Here is a 21,867-nt window from a genome sequence, read left to right as displayed (position 1 = left end):
AAGCCTGCGGCATGCACCAGGTGATAAAGGGGAACTTCTATAGTCTATAATAGGAGGAGGTGTCCCCAGATACTATGCAATGAATACTATGCATTCCCCATCAATGTTTCTGCTGTGAATGTAGTGAATAGTGTGCAGGTTGCTGCAGAATAGGATGTGGTCCTGTAGGGGGTTCTGCTACTGTGGGTAGAGGAGAGGGCTTGTGGGATTAGAATTAAATGAGCACTTATCCTTTAAGCAGACTGTTTACCGGGTTAATTATTGATGAAATTACAACAAATGAGGCTCATGGTACCATTTATTGACTAATGCATTAGATATGAAATGTAATGTTTCCAAACATGATTAGGTTTATTCATTAGGCATGATACCCACCGTGCTCTGAAAGGCCTACATTCCAAATTTATCGACTTAGTCATTACATTTGTATTTTTTCAGTTACAGCTTAAAAAGTTTCTGTAGAAAACAATATCTGGAACAATTAAGAACATTTCTAAAGCAGAATCCTGACCTCCATCTTGCGAGGTTCCTGCACACCTGCACTTCAATTACCAGACAATCAAAGTCAAAACTTCCGGCAAGGCATTATCCTAAACACTCTTGTTCATGTTTACAGATCTGCGAGTGCTGGGAAGCAGCAGGATCAGTCACTGAAGCACAAACGCATCTCCGGCATTTAATGTTCCGCATACGCTGCTCAGAAAAGTTGTTTAATGTGTTCAGCTCTCCAGGCGAACATTGTACAAACAGCTACCAAAACCACAACTTCAAGAAGAAGCTTGCACAGAATAGATATGGCTGACGGCGATATAAGGCCAGGTACTCTTTATAGTGTATGGAAGAAACATACCATGGAATCTCGCAGAAGAGCAATAGAGCACCAATTATCCCAAATTGAAGAGCAATTATCACTGAAATAAACTTGCTCATACTGTGATATTCTCCTGTCTATGGTATTGTTAGAGCCTTTATTATGGTAATGAAAGTTAGAGAGGACACTTCTGTATCCTTAAAAGGAATTTTACAACTAAAAGACTGTCACAGATTAGCTCCACTCCACCCATAACACAATCCACTTGTGTCATCACTGCGCCTTTACTTCAGTTGCTTCTCATACGCTGTACCCGAGGCAGGGCTGTAATTAGGCATCCTGCTGCCCTAGACACGTGTGAATTATGTCGTCTTTTTGAGCAGGCTCCACCCCTTTGATCACATGATTTCAAAACCAGAAGTAAGAATGCTCTGGAGCAGGAATAGGCAACCTTGGGCCCTCCAGATGTGGTGAAACTACAAGTCCTATGAGACATTGCAAGACCCCGACAATCACAGGCATGACTCTTACAGGCAGAGGCATGATGGGATTTGTAGTTTCATCACAGCTGGAGGGCCTACCCCTGCAGTCTGGAGGAAACCTGCTATCTGCATCATATGCAGAGCTATTCAGCGCTACCCATTCCGAAATGAAAGGGAAACCGGGTGCCAGTTTTTGGAGCTACAAACAATGTTGTGCTCTCAACAGTCACTTCTTTCTTTTAGGACTTTGGACTTGCCCACAGATATAAACAAAGGGTTAAAGCAGAGCAAAAATTGAGAAAAAAGCAACCTTTATTTTGTACATTTTATGATTTGGTGGCCGCAATTTCTGATCATGCTGCCCTGTGCACTGACCTTCCAGTGATTTTTGGTAAATACAGCTCTGCCTGGTACAAGCTGAGTGCTTCTGTACATGGCACTAAAAGCCCAATTAAACTTTCAGATGAAAACGGCTAAATACATTCTAGGTGCATCAAAACAGATGGCCTGCAAACGTTTACAGTTTCTTTATTCAGAACTACACTGCATTTGAGCACAACAAACCGAACGCGTTTTTTTTGTTAATTTTTAACCCCTTCACGTCGGTAGTACGCATATATGCGGTCTCTTGGTGGTTGGGCATTAACGCAGAGTGGCAACATATATACCTACCAGAATGTAAACCGAGCTGTGCCGAGAGTGTGTGCCCTGCGTGGCACAGTTACAGGCGGCTAATGATAAACTCCCGATCTCTACTTGTGAGCTATCAGGAGCTTTCCGATCATGTGACCGCCGTGACAGTCAATTACGGCTGTCGCATAATTCAAAACCCCTGCCCTGCCTCAAGGCATCAAAAACCTCTTAAAGGGACAGGAGGCACCAACATTAAGAGGTTAATATTCAAAGCAAACTTACCCATCCACCTTGGTGCTTTATTTTGCTGAGAACCCCACCTCCCCCACACATACCCCTAGCATTTCTGTCTGTAGCCATCTTGAGTAAAGGTAGATGCAGCATTCACTTCTTGGAATCTATCTGCCCTTACCTCAGGCATGCAGGCAGGAGGGTGTGCTTAGCTGGGAACCCCCCCCCCCAGCAAGACTCCTGGGATATTGAACATCATTTACCTAGGCCTGGAAACCAGGAAGTAACAGAAGAAAGCAAGTAAATATGATAAAATTTCCTATCTGGTAATGCTGGCAGCATTAGGATTAAAAATAATCAGTGTTGATTGCGAGAGTGAAGCTCTGTTTTAAGAAAGCAACCACAGCCCAAGCAGAAATGCCTGTCTGCAGCCAGCATGTTGAAGAGAAGAACCCCTGCCCTGTGTGTGCTAATAATAGTCTATGTGCAGAAGTCCAACATGATCCTTGCCGAGTCAGAGCTACAACTCTCAATCATCAAAACTCATGCTTGAGGATGAGCTCCGGCTTGATCGCGCAGAGCCCGCTAACCACAGGCAGCGAGACATTTCCGGATCTCTGCAGTCGCACATCGGGGAAAATGTCTCACTGCCTGTGATTAGCGCAGCGCCGTGCCAACATCTTGGCGGGCTCTGCACATGGGCTGTGCGAACACGCCAGAGCTCATCCTTACTCATGCTCCCTACTGATAGAAAAGCACTAGCTGTGACTCAACAGGGTCATGTTAGACCTCTAGAGAGAGATCATGGCTTCCGCAGACAGCGCAAGGGTCCTTTCCTCTAGCATGCTGGCAGGAGACAGCCAGTGGGGATAAGAGGGATGAAGAAAAGAAAAGTATTTTTACGCAGAGTTTTCCCAGCTGCTACTGTTGGAGGAGATAGCAAGAATGACATTGAACAATTTATACTGAAACTGCTTAGTTCTGAATAGAGAAAAGAAGGGTTAGAACCTCCTTTGGGATTTTATTGGTTTCTAGGCCTCTCTTAGGGAGAATTCCTCTACTTCCTATTACTACTTACAAAATAAGGGTACTTCTCCTCATCTTAGGTAATCCTAACAATTTGATACATTCCAACCTTTACCCACACTACTGACAAAGTTATTATTGAGTAATAATTGTTGTCTGTTCTCCACAGAAAAGACTTTGCTCATTTCCTGACCCCGTAGAAGTGAGTGAATCTTCCCAACACATCATGCCTGAGTCTACACAAAATGAAAAAAAAAAAGGTTTTGTCTTGAGTTTTTCATTTTACACTTATTATGACTTGTGCTGTTGCAGATAACAACATTATGTTTGCATGAATTTTGTAGCTTGACTTATTTTGGCTTAAACATCTGATGACAGCAAAATGTTTTTCATTCGCCATTATGGTCATTACAGTAGATGTGTTCTTTTTGGATCGGTAAAGACAAAAGTGAAGAAGAGGTAATTCAAATGAAGCAGCAAATGATTCCCAAGCTGTTATTGTCTTGTGCTTCCCTCGGAAAGGCTGCTGTCCGCTAGGCTATTGTCATAAACAGTGTAATCACTGGCTTCCTGCATGATAAGACTGTACAAACATATTGTGCTTATCTGCAGTTGTTTGGAGACAGAATATTAGATGCATAAAGAGGATGTATGAGATAATCATGAAGCATCAAGACATGACAAGGGAGAAAATAAAACATATTACTTACTCCCAGCCTATCTCAGTGATGGGAGCCTTGCCACTTGGCAACATGTCTGTGCCCATCCAGGAGACAGTATGAGTACTTAATGGCAAACGAACGCCTATTGAACAGCAGCAGATGCCGTCAGCCCATGTGGGTAAATATTATTACTGATTATCACATACCTTTTTATATGCTGTCATATTCATTAGAAATGCAAATTTCAATCCAATTCACATTCTGTTCTAAACTATTCTCCACAGATGAAGGCATTTGGCATCCCCCCCCGCTTATCATACATAGGATGACTAGTTCTAAAAAGCAGGGACAAAAGTGGCATCTTAAAGGGTAATTCCAGGCAACAAAGTAAAAGCACTGATAAGCTATTAAGCAAATACTGCACCTGTGTTAAACCTAGAAAGCTAATTTTCCTTATCACCAACTGAGGGATACAGGAAGATAACAATTTTTAGACAATTGGATTTTACAGCTAACTGGAGTTGGACACTCATAAATTTGTTGAGTATAGCCTCAAATAGGGACACCTAAATCTAGGCATAAAAAAAGTACCATCATCCAAAATGATATAGGAAGACAAAGGTAGGGGTAAGAGTGTGAGGGTAGCTGCTGGGGCTAGCCACACGAATTCTCAAACCCCCAAATTTAGTAGTGGACTGTCTCGGTACTGCCGCCACCATTGTTGGTAAGGAAACCCAGCAGTGTAGCCTTTCGGCTCCTCAGCCGGGTCCCTACTGCATGTGCTGCGCTCTCTCACTGGCCCGGCAGAAGGGAAGGGAGGAGGGGGGGCCGAGCTGCTGACGTACTTCGCCACGCCCCAGTCTCCCCGAAGTGGGGAAGGGGACCTGTCAAAAACAGGTCCCTCTTCCCCCCTCAAAGGTGCCAAATGTGGCACCGGAGGGGGAGGAGACAAATAAGCGGAAGTTCCACTTTTGGGTGTAACTCCACTTTAAGGTGGCCATACATGGGTCTAAATTTGGACAGCAGGGACCAGCCAAATTTCGGTCCAAGTATGGGCACCCTGGTCATACAGAAGTCATTTTATTGCCTTCCTTGGTAGTTTTTATAATCTTGATTTTCTTGCCATTTTTGTTTTCTATTTGTTTTTTCATTATGGTTCCTAAAAATATTGTTTTTTTGTCATTCTTAATTTCTTGAGAATGATTGGGATTCTTGTAGTATCTATGCCCTCTCCAGCATGGCCATGATGGAGGATATTCTAAACAAAGGTTTTTTACACAGAGAGGGTTTTTTGTTGGGTAGTTTTGCTGATATGGCATCAGGTAAATGTTTAGATGCTTTTTTCTTTAAAGAGTTTTGACATTATAGCTCTCCGGAATACCTCCTTATCAACAAATGCATCAACTTATTAAAACAAACACAAAAGAAATGTATTCCCCTTATACTGATCGTCATGTTTGCTATTATTTCCTAGTCAAAAAATGACAGCAGTGCTATGCGGAACACCTCCAAAGGCCTTATTTATCAAAGCTTCTTTCATAACAACTGTATTGTCCCTTGGCAACTAATTGGAGCAGAATTTTCATTCTTCAACTGTCACTTTTCTTTCTGAGGGTCTGAATCTGACTGATTGCTGTGAGACAACAAAGACACATTGATAATTACAGACAGTTTTGTCTGGCATGCAGTAGTCGGCCAGTCATTATACTTCAGTGTGATGCTAAGTGATGACCTACATAGCAAAATGTGATGAACTGATCAGTACATCATGGCTCTTCCTTTACTCCATATAATCATATCTAAACAATTGTTCATATTGGTAAAAGCTACCGAGCCAGTTCATTAAATTTCTACTTTGCCCTGTGTGAAAATACAACTAGACAGATTATGGTGGGGTGGGCTGGGCTAAAAGGAACTACCAACAAGCCCTCCACTAAACGAGGCACAGAGAACCTTATAATAGCAGAATATCTCACTTCCATCACAAATCCCCGAAACAGGGTTTTATTACTCCTTTTATTATAGTGGTCTGAAGTGTGCCTGATATTCCTTTTTGCTGTATATCCAGAACTGCGAGTTTATAGCATAGACTTAGCCTAATATTTATAGGGCTATTTATTTCAAATGTATACAGCCATGTTCAGCCTTTTTGACATCGGTACAATGTATAGAAACAAATGGCTTTTATAAAGTAGGGCTTGGGGAGCAACAGGAAAGTGTATATTCAGCCAAAATAACATGATGATGCGAGTCAGGTCTTTTTATTCAACAATTGTGTTCAGTTATCTCAAAGGTGTTCAACAGAGTTGAGGTCATGGCACTGTGAAGGCCTCTTGACTTCCTCCATACCAAACTCAAACTTTATACACCTGAACTCAGTAATATTGAGGAGAGTCTACTAACCTTTGGCCATGCAGTGCACAATGCCATTTAGGCTTCGCAATGGGTTTCATGATGTGGTTTGTCTCCATTTGAAAGATGTAATGGTATGTAGTAACCACAGTGTACTACCCCAATGGTGGCAAACACAAAGAATTGTAATACATGTGCTATAATGCTGAAGTTTTTTTAATTTCAGTACTATACTATGTATGATGGAGCTTTAATGCATACAAATGTGTGAAGAGAGAATAGTTCCCGTTTCCCTCATAACCAGATTTTCTCCTTTTTATCTTCCACGCTGCACAGAAAATATGGCTAAACTGATTGGTTAATGTTGGCTACAAAATGTGCTTCTCCCTCAGACACAACATGGTCGATTCAGGTGTTATTCTCTTCCTGCACATTTTGGCTGTATGTTATACCACAGCCAACAACAAGAAAGTAGGTTATGATCAAGAATACAAACGTTGTTCATACAAGGCCTTATAATTCTTGGAAGTTGGCAAATGTATTACACTATAGAGCTAGCTATCGCAGAAATAGCAAGCAAAATGATGCCATGATGGTTATCAATTATACATCATTGACTTCAGATACAGGATGTTAATTTTTTTACTATACACAATGATTACTGGCACTGATGTATCATTGCAAAGGAGGAGTACTAGCCCTTTTGCTAGTTCACAAATAGAACATGCATTCAATTGTAGCCGGGGGTGGAAGATCTGACAAAAGTGACCTGTGTAATAGGTTAAACTGCCACTATCATAAGGGTATACCATATGTTATCTAGAAGCCCATTACACACAAGCATCCAAAAAGGAATTGAATAATTGATGCAGTGCAGCAAAGGTGTGAGGAAAGATGCGCGTTTTCTGTAAACGCAGTAAAATATATATGATACTGCACACTGTAGAAAACCTCAAACCCCCAATTCTGTATGTGCAACCCTTCAGCTTTCTTTACATTGGGACAGTGAGATTTTTATTGCAGAACCAGAATCTTCAAAAAAGTGAACTAAAACATACAGTATCTCACAAAAGTGAGTACACCCCTCTCATTTTTGTAAATATTTTATTATATCTTTTCATGTGACAACACTGAAAAAATGACACTTTGCTACAATGTAAAGTAGTGAGTGTACAGCTTGTATAACAGTGTAAATTTGCTGTCCCCTCAAAATAACTCAACACACAGCCATTACTGTCTAAACCGCTGGCAACAAAAGTGAGTACACCCCTAAGTGAAAATGTCCAAATTGGCCCCAATTAGCCATTTTCCTCCCCGGTGTCATGTGACTCGTTAGTGTTACAAGGTCTCAGGTGTGAATGGGGAGCAGGTGTGTTAAATTTGGTGTCATCGCTCTCTCTCTTATGCCCCGTACACACGATCCGAAAATCACGACAGATCGTCCAACTTTTTCCGCTTACTATTCGCAAGTAGAGATTGAATAGGTTACTAAAGTCATGAAAATTCTTCTACGACAGAAAATAAAATCGGAAGACAATTTCGGACGACAACTGTACTAACTAAACGAAAATCGTGCAATCTAGTGTTGTACGGGGAAAATGTTTTTGCTTGTCCGATCGAATATTATCAGATGAACTGTCATGATCAGCTCTCTAAAGCTTGGTACTTATGACGCGATTATCGTACGATTGCATCAAAAGCGGTATTTTTCGTCCGATTTTCGGATCTTGTGTACGGGCATTATACTGGTCACTGGAAGTTCAACATAGCACCTTAATGGCAAAGAACTCCCTGACGATCTGAAAAAAAAGAATTGTTGCTCTACATAAAGATAGCCTAGGCTATAAGAAGATTGCCAAGACCCTGAAACTAAGCTGCAGCACGGTGGCCAAGACCATACTGTGGTTTAACAGGACAGATTCCACTCAGAACAGGCCTCACCATGGTCAACCAAAGAAGTTGACTGCACATGCTCAGCGTCATATCCAGAGGTTGTCTTTGGGAAATGAACGCATGAATGCTGCCAGCATTGCTGCAGAGGTTGAAGGGGTGGGGGGTCAGCCTGTCAGTGCTCAGACCATACGCCGCACACTGCATCAAATTGGTCTGCATGGCTGCCATCCCAGAAGAAAGCCTCTTCTAAAGATGATGCACAAGAAAACCCGCAAACAGTTTGCTGAAGACAAGCAGACTAAGGACATGGATTACTGGAACCCGTGGTCTGATGAGACCAAGATAAACTTATTGGGTTCAGATGGTGTCAAGCGTGTGTGGCGGAAACCAGGTGAGGAGTACAAAGACAAGTGTGTCTTGCCTACAGTCAAGCATGGTGGTGGGAGTGTCATGGTCTGGGGCTGCATGAGTGCTACCGACACTGGGGAGCTACAGTTCATTGAGGGAACCATGAATGCCAACATGTACTGTGACATACTGAAGCAGAACATGATCCCCTCCCTTCAGAGACTGGGCCACAGGGCAGTATTCCAACATAAGGACCCCAAACACACCTCCAAGACGACCACTGCCTTGCTAAAAAAGCTGAGGGTAAAGGTGATAGACTGGCCAAGCATGTCTCCTGACCTAAACCCTATTGAGCATCTGTGGGGCTTCCTCAAACAATAGGTGGGGGAGCTCAAGGTCTCTAACATCCACCAGCTCAGTAATGTCGTCATGGATGAGTGGAAGAGGGCTACAGTGGCAACCTGTGAAGCTCTAGTGAACTCCATGCCCAAGAGGGTTAAGGAAGTGCTGGAAAATAATGGTGGCCACACAAAATATTGATACTTTGGGCCCAATTTGGACATTTTGACTTAGGGGTGTACTCACTTTTGTTGCCAGAGGTTTTTTTACATTAATGGCTGTGTGTTGAGTTATTTTGAGGGGACAGCAAATTTACACCATTATAGAAGCTGAACACTCACTACTTTACATTGTAGCAAAGTGTCATTTCTTCAGTGTTGTCACATGAAAAGATATAATAAAATATTTACAAAAATGTGAGGGGTGTACTTTTGTGAGATACTGTACCAAATCTTTGTGTAATATTGGAGTATTAATGTGAGACTATAGAAACCACTGAATACACTGAGCTTGAAGTGTATGTATAGTCAAACCATTTTTTCATAGTTTTGGACAGAGTAGATCAGGATTAGTACCCCTATCAAGTTTTAATTTCTGTGTCCCTATTCGGTAGATTTATCCTCACTATTTGTCCTTTTTATCATTGTTACTAACACAAAAAACATTTTGAATTGCAACTAAAACAGGAAGTGAGGGAAAATCTTAAGATGGGACAAATGGTCACAACTGTCTATGTGGGGAATTCATCTCACTTTGTATAGAGATTTCCTCTCACTTCCTTTTGTATCTTCAGGAGAGGACACAAAATGGCAACCTCCCCAGAAACACAGGGGTTTAACCTTTCCAACTCATCCAAAATAAATGTAAACAGTTTTGGCAATATATACACTTTCAAGTCAACCTGTGACAAAACAAGTAAAATATAATTTTTGTCTTGGCTATTTCTTGACGTACATTACAGGGTGAAACATTATAAAGAATTCTGAAACCAATGGGTTATGCTGCCATCTTCAGAAAAAGTAGATAGATACTGGCAAGCAAAGCTGGAATAGAAGTCCAGTCTAACCCTTCCTGCTCCCATCATGCCTCAGTTTAGTAGCATGTACTGACAGAAGTGGATCATAAGAATTGAGGGAAGGGCCAGTGTCCTATAATGTACTCCAAAAAAAGGATTTTAGAACTTTGACAAAAATCCTGTTATCTTTAACTATTATCTTACAGGACACAGGACAATGTATTCTGGAATGAATGAGATGTTTAAAACTAGTCCAACTGAGGGGTGGGTATCTGAAAATGAAAGGCTAATAAGTCCATAAGGAATATTACTACAGGTTAACAAGAGTGGCTGAAAGAAGCCAGTAACGCTGTCTGAACAATCTTAAAGTGAAGCTGGCACCAGCTGAGACCTGAACATCCACTTGGTAAAACCTAAACATGTGAACAGAAGACCACGTGGCTGCCTTAAAATCTGAAAAGGCCCAGGAGACACTAACTGATCTGTTAGTGTGTGCTTTAACTGGAAAAGGGGGAATTCTGCCTCTGGGATCATAAGCATAAATGATGAGCTGACAAATACACCTAGCCATAGTGGAATGAGAAGCAAGCCTTTGGGAAATCTCCTTAGAATATTTAGGAGAAGGGCGCAGATATGGTAGAACAATATCCTGGTTAAGATGAAAAGAAATGCACACCTTGGGAAAGAAAATGGTCCTGAGCCTCAAAACAAAGTTCTCCTTATGTAGTACAAAGGGTTATTTACAGGTTAAGGCTGCCAACTCAGAAACCCACCTTGCAGAATGTATTGCAACCTTGTGAGAAAGGATAGATAGAGGGATATCTCCAAACGGTTCAGAGGACAGTTTCTGAACAGCTGACAGATTCAGACTGAGGTCCCATGGAATCGCTGTTAAGCGTACAGGAGAATCACTTTACAAAGGCCTTCACAAAGAAGTGAGAAGCAAGCAAGCTCTGCAAGAGAATCAACAGGGCTGAGATTTGACCATTGATAGTCCTTGATCCAGACCAGATTGGAGAAAAGACAGTATTTGTCCATTGAAAATTCCTTGCCTCACATCATGAGAAATATGCTTTCCAGGTGCAATTTTAGACTTCACAAAAAGTTGACTTCCTAGCCTTTAAGAGCATAGGGATAACGGAGTCAGAAAGGTCCCTATTCCTCAGGACCTGGGTTTTAGCAGCAAAGCTGTAAAAGCCAGCAACTGAGAAGCTGGGTGGTAAACCTGTCCTTTAAGAGCTTACGGACAGGCTGCCAGAAACAGGTGAGGTCAGAGCACCATGAGCCTGTTTGGTGCAAGAAGAATCACTCGCTCTTGCAAAGCAGAATCACTTGCTCTTGCGAAGCAGGCAAGGAAGGTGTTTTAGAGTGGGCCAAAGGATCCCTTGTCCCGGAGACGTTTTTGTTGTCCAAACCAAATTGGTATGGTTTTGATGAATGCACAGACTTTTTATCTTTTTGATTTATACTGAAGTCATGTTTTTTGTATGTGAGATTTTTGCAATATATTAGGTCACTGCAAATTTTTATTTCACATCAAGTATGTTAGTTTTTTTCTTTGCATGTCATGTAAATTGAACGCGGCAGATTTCATATGGAATTTTTGAACCCAATGAGAATCTTTGGTTCCAGTATTTGGGCAGAAGCTTCCCGTCACTTTAGGGACAATGAGCAGGTTGAAATAGAAAACCTGAAACCTCTCTCCCTCGGACACCGTGGTTATGACCCCTTGGAAGAGGACCTGCTCCAGAGCAATATTGATGTTACCCAATTTTTGCAGAATGGTTGGCAAATTTACCTTAGATTGTAAGCTTCTTGAGGGCAGGGACAGATGTGAATGTATAATGTACTGTAAATGTAAAGCACTGCATAAATTGACAGCGCTATAGAAGTACCTGTAATAAATAAATTTGACAACATGGGTGGAGGCAGGGACCAAAATCTGAGAATGTAGCCCCCAGAGACATCATTCCATATCCAAGCATCTGAAATGTACTGGGACCAGATGGCCACAAAAGCCAAAAGATGTCCCCCCAAAGAAAGGTCCATAAAGATATGGATGAGCGAGTTTGGGGTGGAGGAACTTGACTAGCCTGCACCTCAACCGATTAATTAATCCCAAAGATGTTCTGAGAGTATACTGCGAGCCAGGCCTTCTCATTCACATCAATGGCTGACCTCACAAATGCGCTTCTAGAAGAATTGTCAAACGTTCTCATAGACACTCTCCGAAACCTTGTGGACAGAAGAGTTGAAGCTGTTATAGCTGCAAAGGGTGGGCCAACTCAATATTGAACCCTACGGACTGGGATTCCATTAAAGTGTGTGTGTAAAGGCAGGTGTCCCAATACTTTTGGTAATATACATATAATGTACATTGATTAAAAAATGGCCATTGTGCTGGTGGCTTCTAAGTTCATAGAAATCTTCAATCCTCTACCCCCCTGGTGTGATCTTCCAGTGCTGCAGGGGTTAAAATGAACCACTAGCTCTGTCACAGGCTCTTGTCAAAAGTGCCAACTAAGCCCACTCTGTTCCATTCATAAAAAGCTGTACCATTGTGCTCTATGAATGGAGTAAGTGGAGTAAGTGGACCTTGATACTGATTTAGAAAAAAAAAATTACCCAAACTGAAGTTTTAAGGGCTTGTTTACATGTGCTTCAAAATGTGACATTAAAAACAGTTTTTTAAATCACTCTGAATGCCAATCAAAACTTCGTCACTAAATAAAATGGTAATGTTACAGTCCTGTTCATACATCAAAAATGATACCCCATGTCGCTTTCTTGGTGCATCAAAGTGTCTCCAAAGCTTCCATAGAAGTATATAACAATGCTCCCTTACTGAACATGAAGCTTTTGAGGGACTTTTATTCATGGTTAGCTTCTCTTTGTTTTGGAGGTATTGCGGGTATGAGATATTACAGAATGAACTGGGAAACCAACAAGCGAACCGGAAAGACATCATCAGCAGTCACTTCCAGTTCATGTGTATATATTCTGGAAGTGTCTGGTGCAGACGTCGCATGCAGCGAGGAGCAGCAGGAAAGTGAGCGGGGTCTGGACTGGAGCAGTGGAACTAACAGATGGCACAGGTGGTGTGCAACATGGGAGAGCTAAAGCAGAAAGTGAGTGGGGACCAGAGAGAGAGTACTGAGGTGGCAGAGGATCAGCAGAGCTGGGGGACAAGAGCAGGAGAAACTCAGAGCTGGGGGTTACTAATGAGCAGGGACTCAGCAGAGTTGGGGGTACTACTGGGCAGGAGATCTGCTAAACAAGGGTACTAATAAGTTGGGGACTTGCTGAACAGGGGGTACTACTGATCTGGGGTTCTACTGGGCCCCTTTAAAAGAAAAAGAAAAGCAACACACACAGGGCATTTGCCAAGCTTCATTAAAGCTTCATAAAAGCATCACCAACACATTAAAGCAAGCATAAATGAGCCCTATGACAGTTCATTAAAGGGGCTGCCAACGCATCCTGACGTGTCAAACTTAACTGACCCCCCCCTTTTTTCTTCTTTGCAACACATCGTACTGCACTACCATTGCGCTAATAGACATACATTCATTTATGTCATTCTCAGCAGTGTTGGTCTGTCTTTTGTAAGTGACCAGGGCCAAGGCACTGCAACCCACTGTGGCTCTCAAATGTTTCACCAGCAACTCGCTCCCTCACGTATCCAACTGCTTTTAGAGCAAGATGAGGTAGAGTTGCAATAAAAAAAGCAGAAAGTGACTACGCTTGCTGACTCCAGCAGCCAGTTGGGTAGCCTTTGATAGATGAAGGGCTTCCTCTGAACAGGGAGGCCTAATGAAGCATTAGTGTGCTTTATAAATACATGGTACATCAACATGCTATGGACCCACTATTCAGCTGGCCCCCAAAAAACAAGCTGGAGAGCATTTTTTAAGGCTTTGGTAAAAAGAAGGTTTTGGCATGTAAAGAAACAGTACACTGACTTACACATATTGCAGGACAAACAGACGCACACATGCTGATATTGAGCTTATGGCAACTACTGTAACCATTGTGAAGCTCTGCAATAAAGACATTCTTTTATAATTTACAGGCTGTTCTCCAGAAAGGTCAGTTTCTAACATCCGTAAATGAGCTCCGCGGATTGACAGATTATCTTGTGAAGTTCAGCTGGCACTCACAGAACTGGGCACTCAGCACATTGTGCTCCCGCGCGCACATCACTCTGCCACTTTCCTCCTAGCATATTCAGGCCATGCAATGGAATCGGCTGACACTTTATAAATAAGTAATGTTAATTCATAGTGATGTTACACAAGGCCAAGGAGTAATGCAGCTTAAACAGTGCTTTCATTCTTTAATGCATATATTTTTATCCCTTTTTGTTCCATTTAGGAGCATTCAATGGAGACAAGCCTGGACAGTTTATAGTCACTCCTGAATAGTCTCTCATCATTCACACAAATGCTGAACTGCTTAGGAAAATGATAGCTTTGCTGTCTCTTCATGCTGAGGTCTGAGCTTTCTTGTTTGGTGTGCAATCAATCAGCCTTCCTTGGATTGTATACAAATAAGGATTTTAGGTCTAGAGATGATTAGCAAAAGCTGAAGAAACTGATTACAGTTTGTATCACTTCATTTTAAACCAAAAATTGTAGGTTAAAGCACACAAAAATCAAATATTTTCAATGCTTATTTGTAGATTTTCCATTAACTTGTTTCGATTCACTGTCCTGTAGCTCTGAACTTGATAGCAAACTAGCCTTCCTCAAGAAAGTCAACTCTCCATCACAGTCCCCTCCCTCCTTACACATCATAGCGCTCTCCTAATCTTGTAGTGTTGAATTACTGTTTGTGCTGGCCTAGCTCCTCCACCCCTCCCTATATAACCTTTCATTTCGCTGACGAGGTAGGAGCGAAGAGGAGTACTACAGTGTCACTTGAGTGACAGCTCTGAGTCTGCTGGGGCTGCTGCTATCACATTTACCATGGAGAAACCTAGCAACAGTTCTGGAGATTTTCGGCTTCTACACAAGGAAGGCTTTTACAGGTAAATAACAAGCATAAAATATTTTAGAATATACTGTATATATTATATAACCTTATAGAAAGATTGTTATTGATATAAATAGTTTGGCAACATTGTCTCTTTAATTCTGTAAATTGGTCAAAAGTCTATGCTGAACGTTTTGGCTGAGAGCGCTGATTGGGAGCCGCTCAGCAGACCTTTTTCGGTCATTCCCCTTCAAAAGAAGCAGCCCGCGCAGCCAGCTTCCATTGGACCGGCCGCGCGGCCAGCTTCCATAAACACAGGCCAAATGTCTAACGATTTCTGTTGAACCGTCTGATACCACCCAATATTGGGCCCTTAACAGATATTACAGCCAGATTGTAAATCTGTTTCAGATTTACCAACATCTTTGTAGTGCAAGGAGTTACCAAAACAATCCATTCAATTTATGTCCTGTCAGGAGGCAGGATGTTCCACCAAATAGTTGTTGGTAAATATAAAAGAGATTGCATACTCAGACTGTTACATGTATGACCAACTTCAGATCAAAGATCTGCAGAGCTGAAATTTTTTTTGATCGGTTTATGCATTTTTTATATGTCTGCTTTTCCATTGTAAGATAACTGAACATTTGTATACAATATGCATTTCCTGTAACTAGTAGCAACATTTCCTTTCAGCTGGCACAGTCACCAGAATTTTGTGAGCAAAACTATCTTTTCTCTTCGTATGATTAAGTGCAAAATAGTTTGTGTAGTATGATATACAACCTATCCTTTCTGCTGAATAATGCATTCCTATTAATGGAAAGATATTTTGCATAAAACAGCACTCAAAGTAACAATCTTTCCAAAATCTGTGAGGGCCGCACTAATGCTGTTCACACACACTTCATTCTGCTCTGCTTACAAATATTAAAGCTGTACTCCAGGAATTATTTTTATGGCATACTTACAATGGTCCAGCTTGTGTTTTTCTCAATGACTATATGGTGTTCTCTGATTGGATGACATGAGGATTGTGACATCCCTGTACCTCCTTTTCCACTTTTTCCAATCAGATAACTCCTTGTATTCATGGAAAAAATACAAGGCGTACCAAGAATGTCAGCAATGCAGAGCAAGCGACCCTCCCTTCCTGTAATTAGCGTGCAAAGGGGAAGCTGCACGACCAGAATCTGATCTGGACCCAGAAGATTGTGGCGATCGCTGTAGAGCATCAATCACTACAGTGATTTTCAGCTTCTCTAGCAGTCCACAAGGTATGTGATATGCATACTTACATTCTGCCTTGCTGGACCAGTGCAGGTATGCAATAAATATAATTCCTGGAGTTGAACTTTAATAAAATATAAGTTAGAGCTCAACTCCAGACATAGTGGCTTTTAAATGAAATGTGTTGTTAGCGGTTTCTTACCCTATTAGCTGTTTCTACGCTTCACTGAGCTGCTGCTGAATATATGGTAGGAGCCGCATTACTGAACCCCAGGTAAAAGCAGAAAATGTCTATTGCAAATACCAGTTCCGATGTTGTGCCTCTGCCCCTTCCTCTGCTTTGCCCTTTACAAAGCACAGCCTATGATGATGTTGCAGCTGTGCTTTGTAAATATCTAAGCATGGGAGGGGTGGAAGCACACCACCAACCCCCACTGTTCTGATGTGGTTGTGAGCTGAAGTGGCAGAAGCTCGGTGGAGCTTAGAAATGGCTATAAAGTAAGAAAACACGCCACAGAAGTTACAAAAAGTATTAAGCCCTGGTTCACACTGATGCGATGCAGGAAACTCACAAGATTCGCTGCGTTTCCCCGGATTGCACTGCTTGGCAAACACACAGCGTCCGTCCGATCTGCTGCAGGTGTCAATGTTAGAATAATGACACCCTGAAACAGACTACAAAACGCAGTGCGATTCAGGTGTGGCGAAAAAAAAGGGTCCTGCACCATTTTGGTGCAGTTGTGATGTGATTTGAGCCATTCAAGGCTGAAATCGCACTGCAGACATCAAGTGATATGGACAGGAATGTTTTTGCTGTGTTTTCCACGCACCAGTGTGAACTTAGGCTAAAAGTAAAAAAAAAAAAAAAAAACAACAGAGTTGGGCTTTAGGTAAATGAAAGATGTTTACCCAAATTCAAAGTGCATCATTTTGTTGGTTGTTACCCAACTACATCAAAAGAAAGTAGATTGTTATAATCTCAGGACTCCAAAATAATTTGTTCGTTAATAATTCTTTTATGTTGATATCTTTATCCACAGCTTCCAGCAGTCACACTCTGTACGTTTTCCTGGGAATGTTTGTTCCACGTTAATATATCATGTAAGTTATATAAATGGATAGAACACATTTTGTGTGTGGCTGTATAGCAGATCTCAGGTGATGCCTACCTGTACTCCTCTAGTTGGGGGTTTTGCTGGCAGTGGTCGCGCTGGCATACTTTGCTGAAAGAGATATGATGGAGGCCGTGGTTGGATGTGCGGTTTGTGTTCAGGTGGTACAAGTATTCCTATTGGATGGCTGATATCTATTGGATGATAGCGAGTTGGCCTATGCATCCTCCGGTCCTGCACATGACACAGTAGATATATTTGAACTGTTTACAGAACTGCTGTACTCACTATGCAAAAGTTTTGTATTCAGACAAAATAAATATGCCCAACTTCTTTACAGTTTTTACATGCATTTCATTTTATGTACTCTCAAATAGGGATGGGGGAACGGTTCAGCCTGAGCATAAATTTGATTGAACTTTGGTTGTTCGTATGTTCTGCGAACACTGAGCAATATGCGTTGTTCGAGGAAAATTCAAAACACCGCTAAAGTCTATGGGACACTAACATGAAAAATCAAAAGTGCTCATTTTAAAGGCTTATATGTAAGTTACTGTCATAAAAAGTGTTTGGGGACCTGGGTCCTGCCCCAGGGGACATGTATCAATGCAAACATTTTTTTTAGAAACGGCTGTTTTTTCGGGAGCAGTGTTTTTTTTTTATGCTTAAAGTGAAACAATAAAAATTAAATATTCCTTTAAATATCGTGCCGGTGAGGGTGTCTATAGTATGCCTGTAAAGTGGCGCATTTTTCCCGTGTTTAGAACAGTACCACAGCAAAATGACATTTCTAAAGGAAAAATTGTCACTTAAAACTGCTTGCGGCTGTAATGAATTGTCGTGTCTCAGCAATATAGATAAAACTCATTGAAAAGAAGAGCATGGGATCCCCCCCCACTCCATTACCAGGCGTTTTGGTCTGGTATGAATATTAAGGGGAACCCCGAACCAAAATAAAAAAAAAAATTGTGTCGGGGTCCCCCTAAAATCCATACCAGGCCCTTCGGGTCTGATATGGAAATTAAGGGGAACCCTGCGCCAATTTTTTTTTTTTAAATTACGTAACCGGGTGTCTCCTCCCCCCTCTGACGCCCCGGGAAAGCCATGGGGAAGTCCCCTTGCATCAGAGGGGGCGGGGTCACCCGGATACGTCACCTTGTGGCCCCACCCTCAGTTATATAAAAACTGTCACCTGCGAGGATGCATCAGACGGCGGGAGCCTCCCATGGAGGCGGATCAGTGGTGGGTTTTTTAAATTTTTCGGTCCGTGGCAGAGTGATAGAAGAAGATGAATGGACTTCGTGGGACATTTTTATTTTTTTATTTTTTAATAAAGGACTTGTCCCAAGTTGTGTCTTGTTTTTTTTTTAACATTTTGACAATTTTTTTGTGTACCCGTTACCATTTCACATGAGGGGGCGGGATCTGGGGGTCACCTTGTTAAAGGGGGCTCCCAGATTCCGATAACCCCCCCGCCCACAGACCCCCACAACCACCGGGCAAGGGTTGTGGGGATGAGGCCCTTGTCCCCATCAACATGGGGACAAGGTGCTTTAGGGGCTACCCCAAAGCACCCTCCCTATGTTGAGGGCATGTGGCCTGATACAGTTCAGGAGTTGGGGGGGCGCTCTCTCATCCTCCCTCTTTTCCTGGGCCTGGCAGGTTGCATACTCAGATAAGGGTCTGGTATGGATTTTGGGGGGACCCCTACGCCATTTTTTTTATTTTGGCGCAGGGTTGCCCTTAAAATCCATACCAGACCCTTCAGGTCTGGTATGAACTTTGGGGGGACCCCTACCCCATTTTTTTTTAATTTGGCGCAGGGTTCCTCTTAATTTCCATATCAGACCGAAGGACCTGGTATTGATTTTAGGGGGACCCCCAAGCAATTTTTTTTTTTTAATTTTGGTTTGGGGTTCCCCTTAATATTCATACCAGACCCAAAGGGCCTGGTAATGGAATGGGGGGGATCCCATGCTCTTTTTTTCAATGAGTTTTATCTATATTGCAGAGACCCGACAATTCATTACAGCCGCAAGCAATTAAATGACAATTTTTCCTTTAGAAATGTCATTTTGCTGTGGTACTTTTCTAAACACAGGAAAACTGCGCTACTTTACAGGCATACTATAGACACCCCCCCCCCAGGCACGATATTTAAAGGAATATTTCACTTTAAAAGTGAATGTTTCACTTTAAGCATTAAAAAAAATCACTGCTCCCAAAAAAATGGCCGTTTTAAAAAATTTTTTTTGCATTGATCCATGTCCCCTGGGGCAGGACCCGGGTCCCCAAACACTTTTTATGACAATAACTTGCATATAAGCCTTTAAAATTAGCACTTTTGATTATTCATGTTAGTGTCCCATAGACTTTAACGGTGTTCGTATGTTCTGCTAAATTTTTTGCCTGTTCGTTATGTTCTGGTGCGAACCGAACCGGGGTTGTTCAGCCCATCCCTATTCTCAAATCATCAACACTGTGAAACAGTTAAAACAAATCTAAACCCAATCACTTAAATTGCATACGCAATAACATGGTAATTGTAAAACTTGCTTTTAGCCTTTTTAACCACTTCAGTACTGGGCACTTTTACCCCCTTCCTGCCCAGGACATTTTTCAGCTTTCAGCGCTGTCATACTTTGAATGACAATTGCGCGGTCATGCAACGTTGTACCCAAATTACATTTTTATCATTTTTTTCACACAAATAGAGCTTTCTTTTGGTGGTATTCAATCACCACTGGGTTATATATTTTTTGCTGAACAAACAAAAAAAAAAAGGTTGAAATTAAAAAACAAAAACAAAAACATGTTCTTCTTAGTTTCTGTTATAAAATTTTGCTAATGAATCTTTCTTCATAAATTTGGGCCAACGTGTATTCTGCTAGTTTTCTTTGGCGAAATAAACCAAATCAGTGTTTATTATTTAGTCTCTAGGAAAGTTATAGAGTCCACAAACTATGGTATATATCTAAAAATTGATCAAACCTGATGTACTGACGGTTTATCTCATTTCTCGAGGGCCGAAAATGCCAGGACAATACAAATATCCCCCAAATTACCCCTTTTTGGAAAGTAGACAGTTCAAGGTCTTTAGTAAGCGGCATGGTGGGTTTTTTGAAGTTGTCATATGTTGTCACAAAGCGTTGTTTTTTGGAAAATGAAGAAATGCATTTTTTTTTTACATGCTGTCACCAGTGCAGTACAGCGTCATCAAATAACTCACGTGGCAGTGATCAGAGATTAGTGACAGTATGTAAAAAAAAATTATATATTTTTTTTTTTATGTTTTTTTTTTAATATACTGTGACCAGAGCACTACAGTGTTACCATAGTAAAATGCACATTATGATTGCTTATGCCAGTGAATTGCACTTTTATAAGCAACCATTATTAGTGAATGAAATCGATTTATTCAGTCTTTTCTATTGTGATTAGCCACAGGGAATCACAAGGTACAGATAGGCTGCGATTGGCCCTGTCTGTACCATGTGACCACTGTAACCAATCACAGAGATCAACACAATAGTACAAAATGGACGTAATGAATGAAAGCCATCCATTGGGTACAATTGTCATGAAATCGGCTGTGATTCGCCACACCAATCACATGGTACCAACAGTGGCTGGTACAGTGATCAGTCGTCTGCTGTGTCTGGTGGGCATAGCGGGTGACAGATCGTGCTGCAGCAAGGCCCGTGGGGCATGTTCCAGGAGGATGTCATATGATGTCCACCCGGAACGATGAATCTCCCGGCTTGCCAACATTTGTGTATAGGCTGGTGAAACAGGTTAAAGTTGCAGCTTCCATTAACACCTGGTGATCCTGCCATAAAAGTACTTGTTCAGTCACTTCCTGTTATTGGGTGACAACATTGTGCGCTTGTGTTATCTCAACCTTTGATATGTACCCCTGGTGGATACTACAAGCGGATAAGCCAACACACATGTCATGGTCCAAACTAGGAAGCCAGTCCAGAACAATGATGCACAGCCAATTCTGGAGGGAGTGCATGAACACAGACAGTGACTGATGGGGTTGGAACAGATCAGCAGCAATAAGAAGCAAAACTGATGAAACAAAGTGAAAACTGTATATTATGAGATTAAAAAGCATTGCAATTGATTATGACGCATGGTGCTTTAGCAAATTAACCACCTCCCAATTGGCCACTGCACATACACGGCCGGGTGGGCGCTTCCTCCTCCTGAGTGGACTTTCGGGAACGTCCCTCAGAAGGATCGCTCACATGTGCCCGCGCAATGGTGCGATCCCAATGCGCTTGTGTCACCCAGTCATGGCGCATCTCCGATCGGCAGGAGGGCTCTTTGATTGGCCCTCCAGATCACATGAAGGCTGTGTCCAATCACAGCCATCATGTGATGTAAATAGAGAGCCGGTTGCTCACGTGGAAGTTTATAGTGAGGAGAGCGGATCGCTGGAGCCAGCCAGTGATCATTGAGTATGAGCTGTTTTTACAGCTTTTTACACACTGATCACCGGCCCAGTGTCCCCACACATGTCCCCACACATGTCCCCACACAATGTAAAATCACAATGTCCCCAAAATAGTGTCCCCAAAACACTGTACCCACACACATGTCCCCACACAATAAAAACACCCGTTCCCCTCATATGTAACAATAAAATCATATGTCCCAATGATCATCTGCGTACATATGTTGGTGATCACACAAACCAATTATTATACACTTAACGGGATTTTTTTTTTACCAAAGACAGGTAGCAGAATAC

General features: G+C 41.9%; 1 protein-coding gene across 1 annotated transcript in view; it reads right to left on the bottom strand.

Annotated features, from left to right (window-relative positions):
• The window catches only part of ADAM12 (ADAM metallopeptidase domain 12), a 970,627-nt gene that overhangs the window by 37,852 nt on the left and 910,908 nt on the right, over window positions 1-21,867 (bottom strand). Inside the window, exon 21 of the mRNA XM_073595739.1 lies at window positions 17,166-17,342. Coding sequence (XP_073451840.1) covers window positions 17,166-17,342 — 177 coding nt within the window. The remainder of the gene's footprint in view (window positions 1-17,165; window positions 17,343-21,867) is intronic.

Source organism: Aquarana catesbeiana, linkage group LG08 (genome assembly GCF_042186555.1).
Source record: "Aquarana catesbeiana isolate 2022-GZ linkage group LG08, ASM4218655v1, whole genome shotgun sequence".
Taxonomy (NCBI): domain Eukaryota; kingdom Metazoa; phylum Chordata; class Amphibia; order Anura; family Ranidae; genus Aquarana; species Aquarana catesbeiana.
This window is presented reverse-complemented; position numbering and strand designations above follow the sequence as displayed.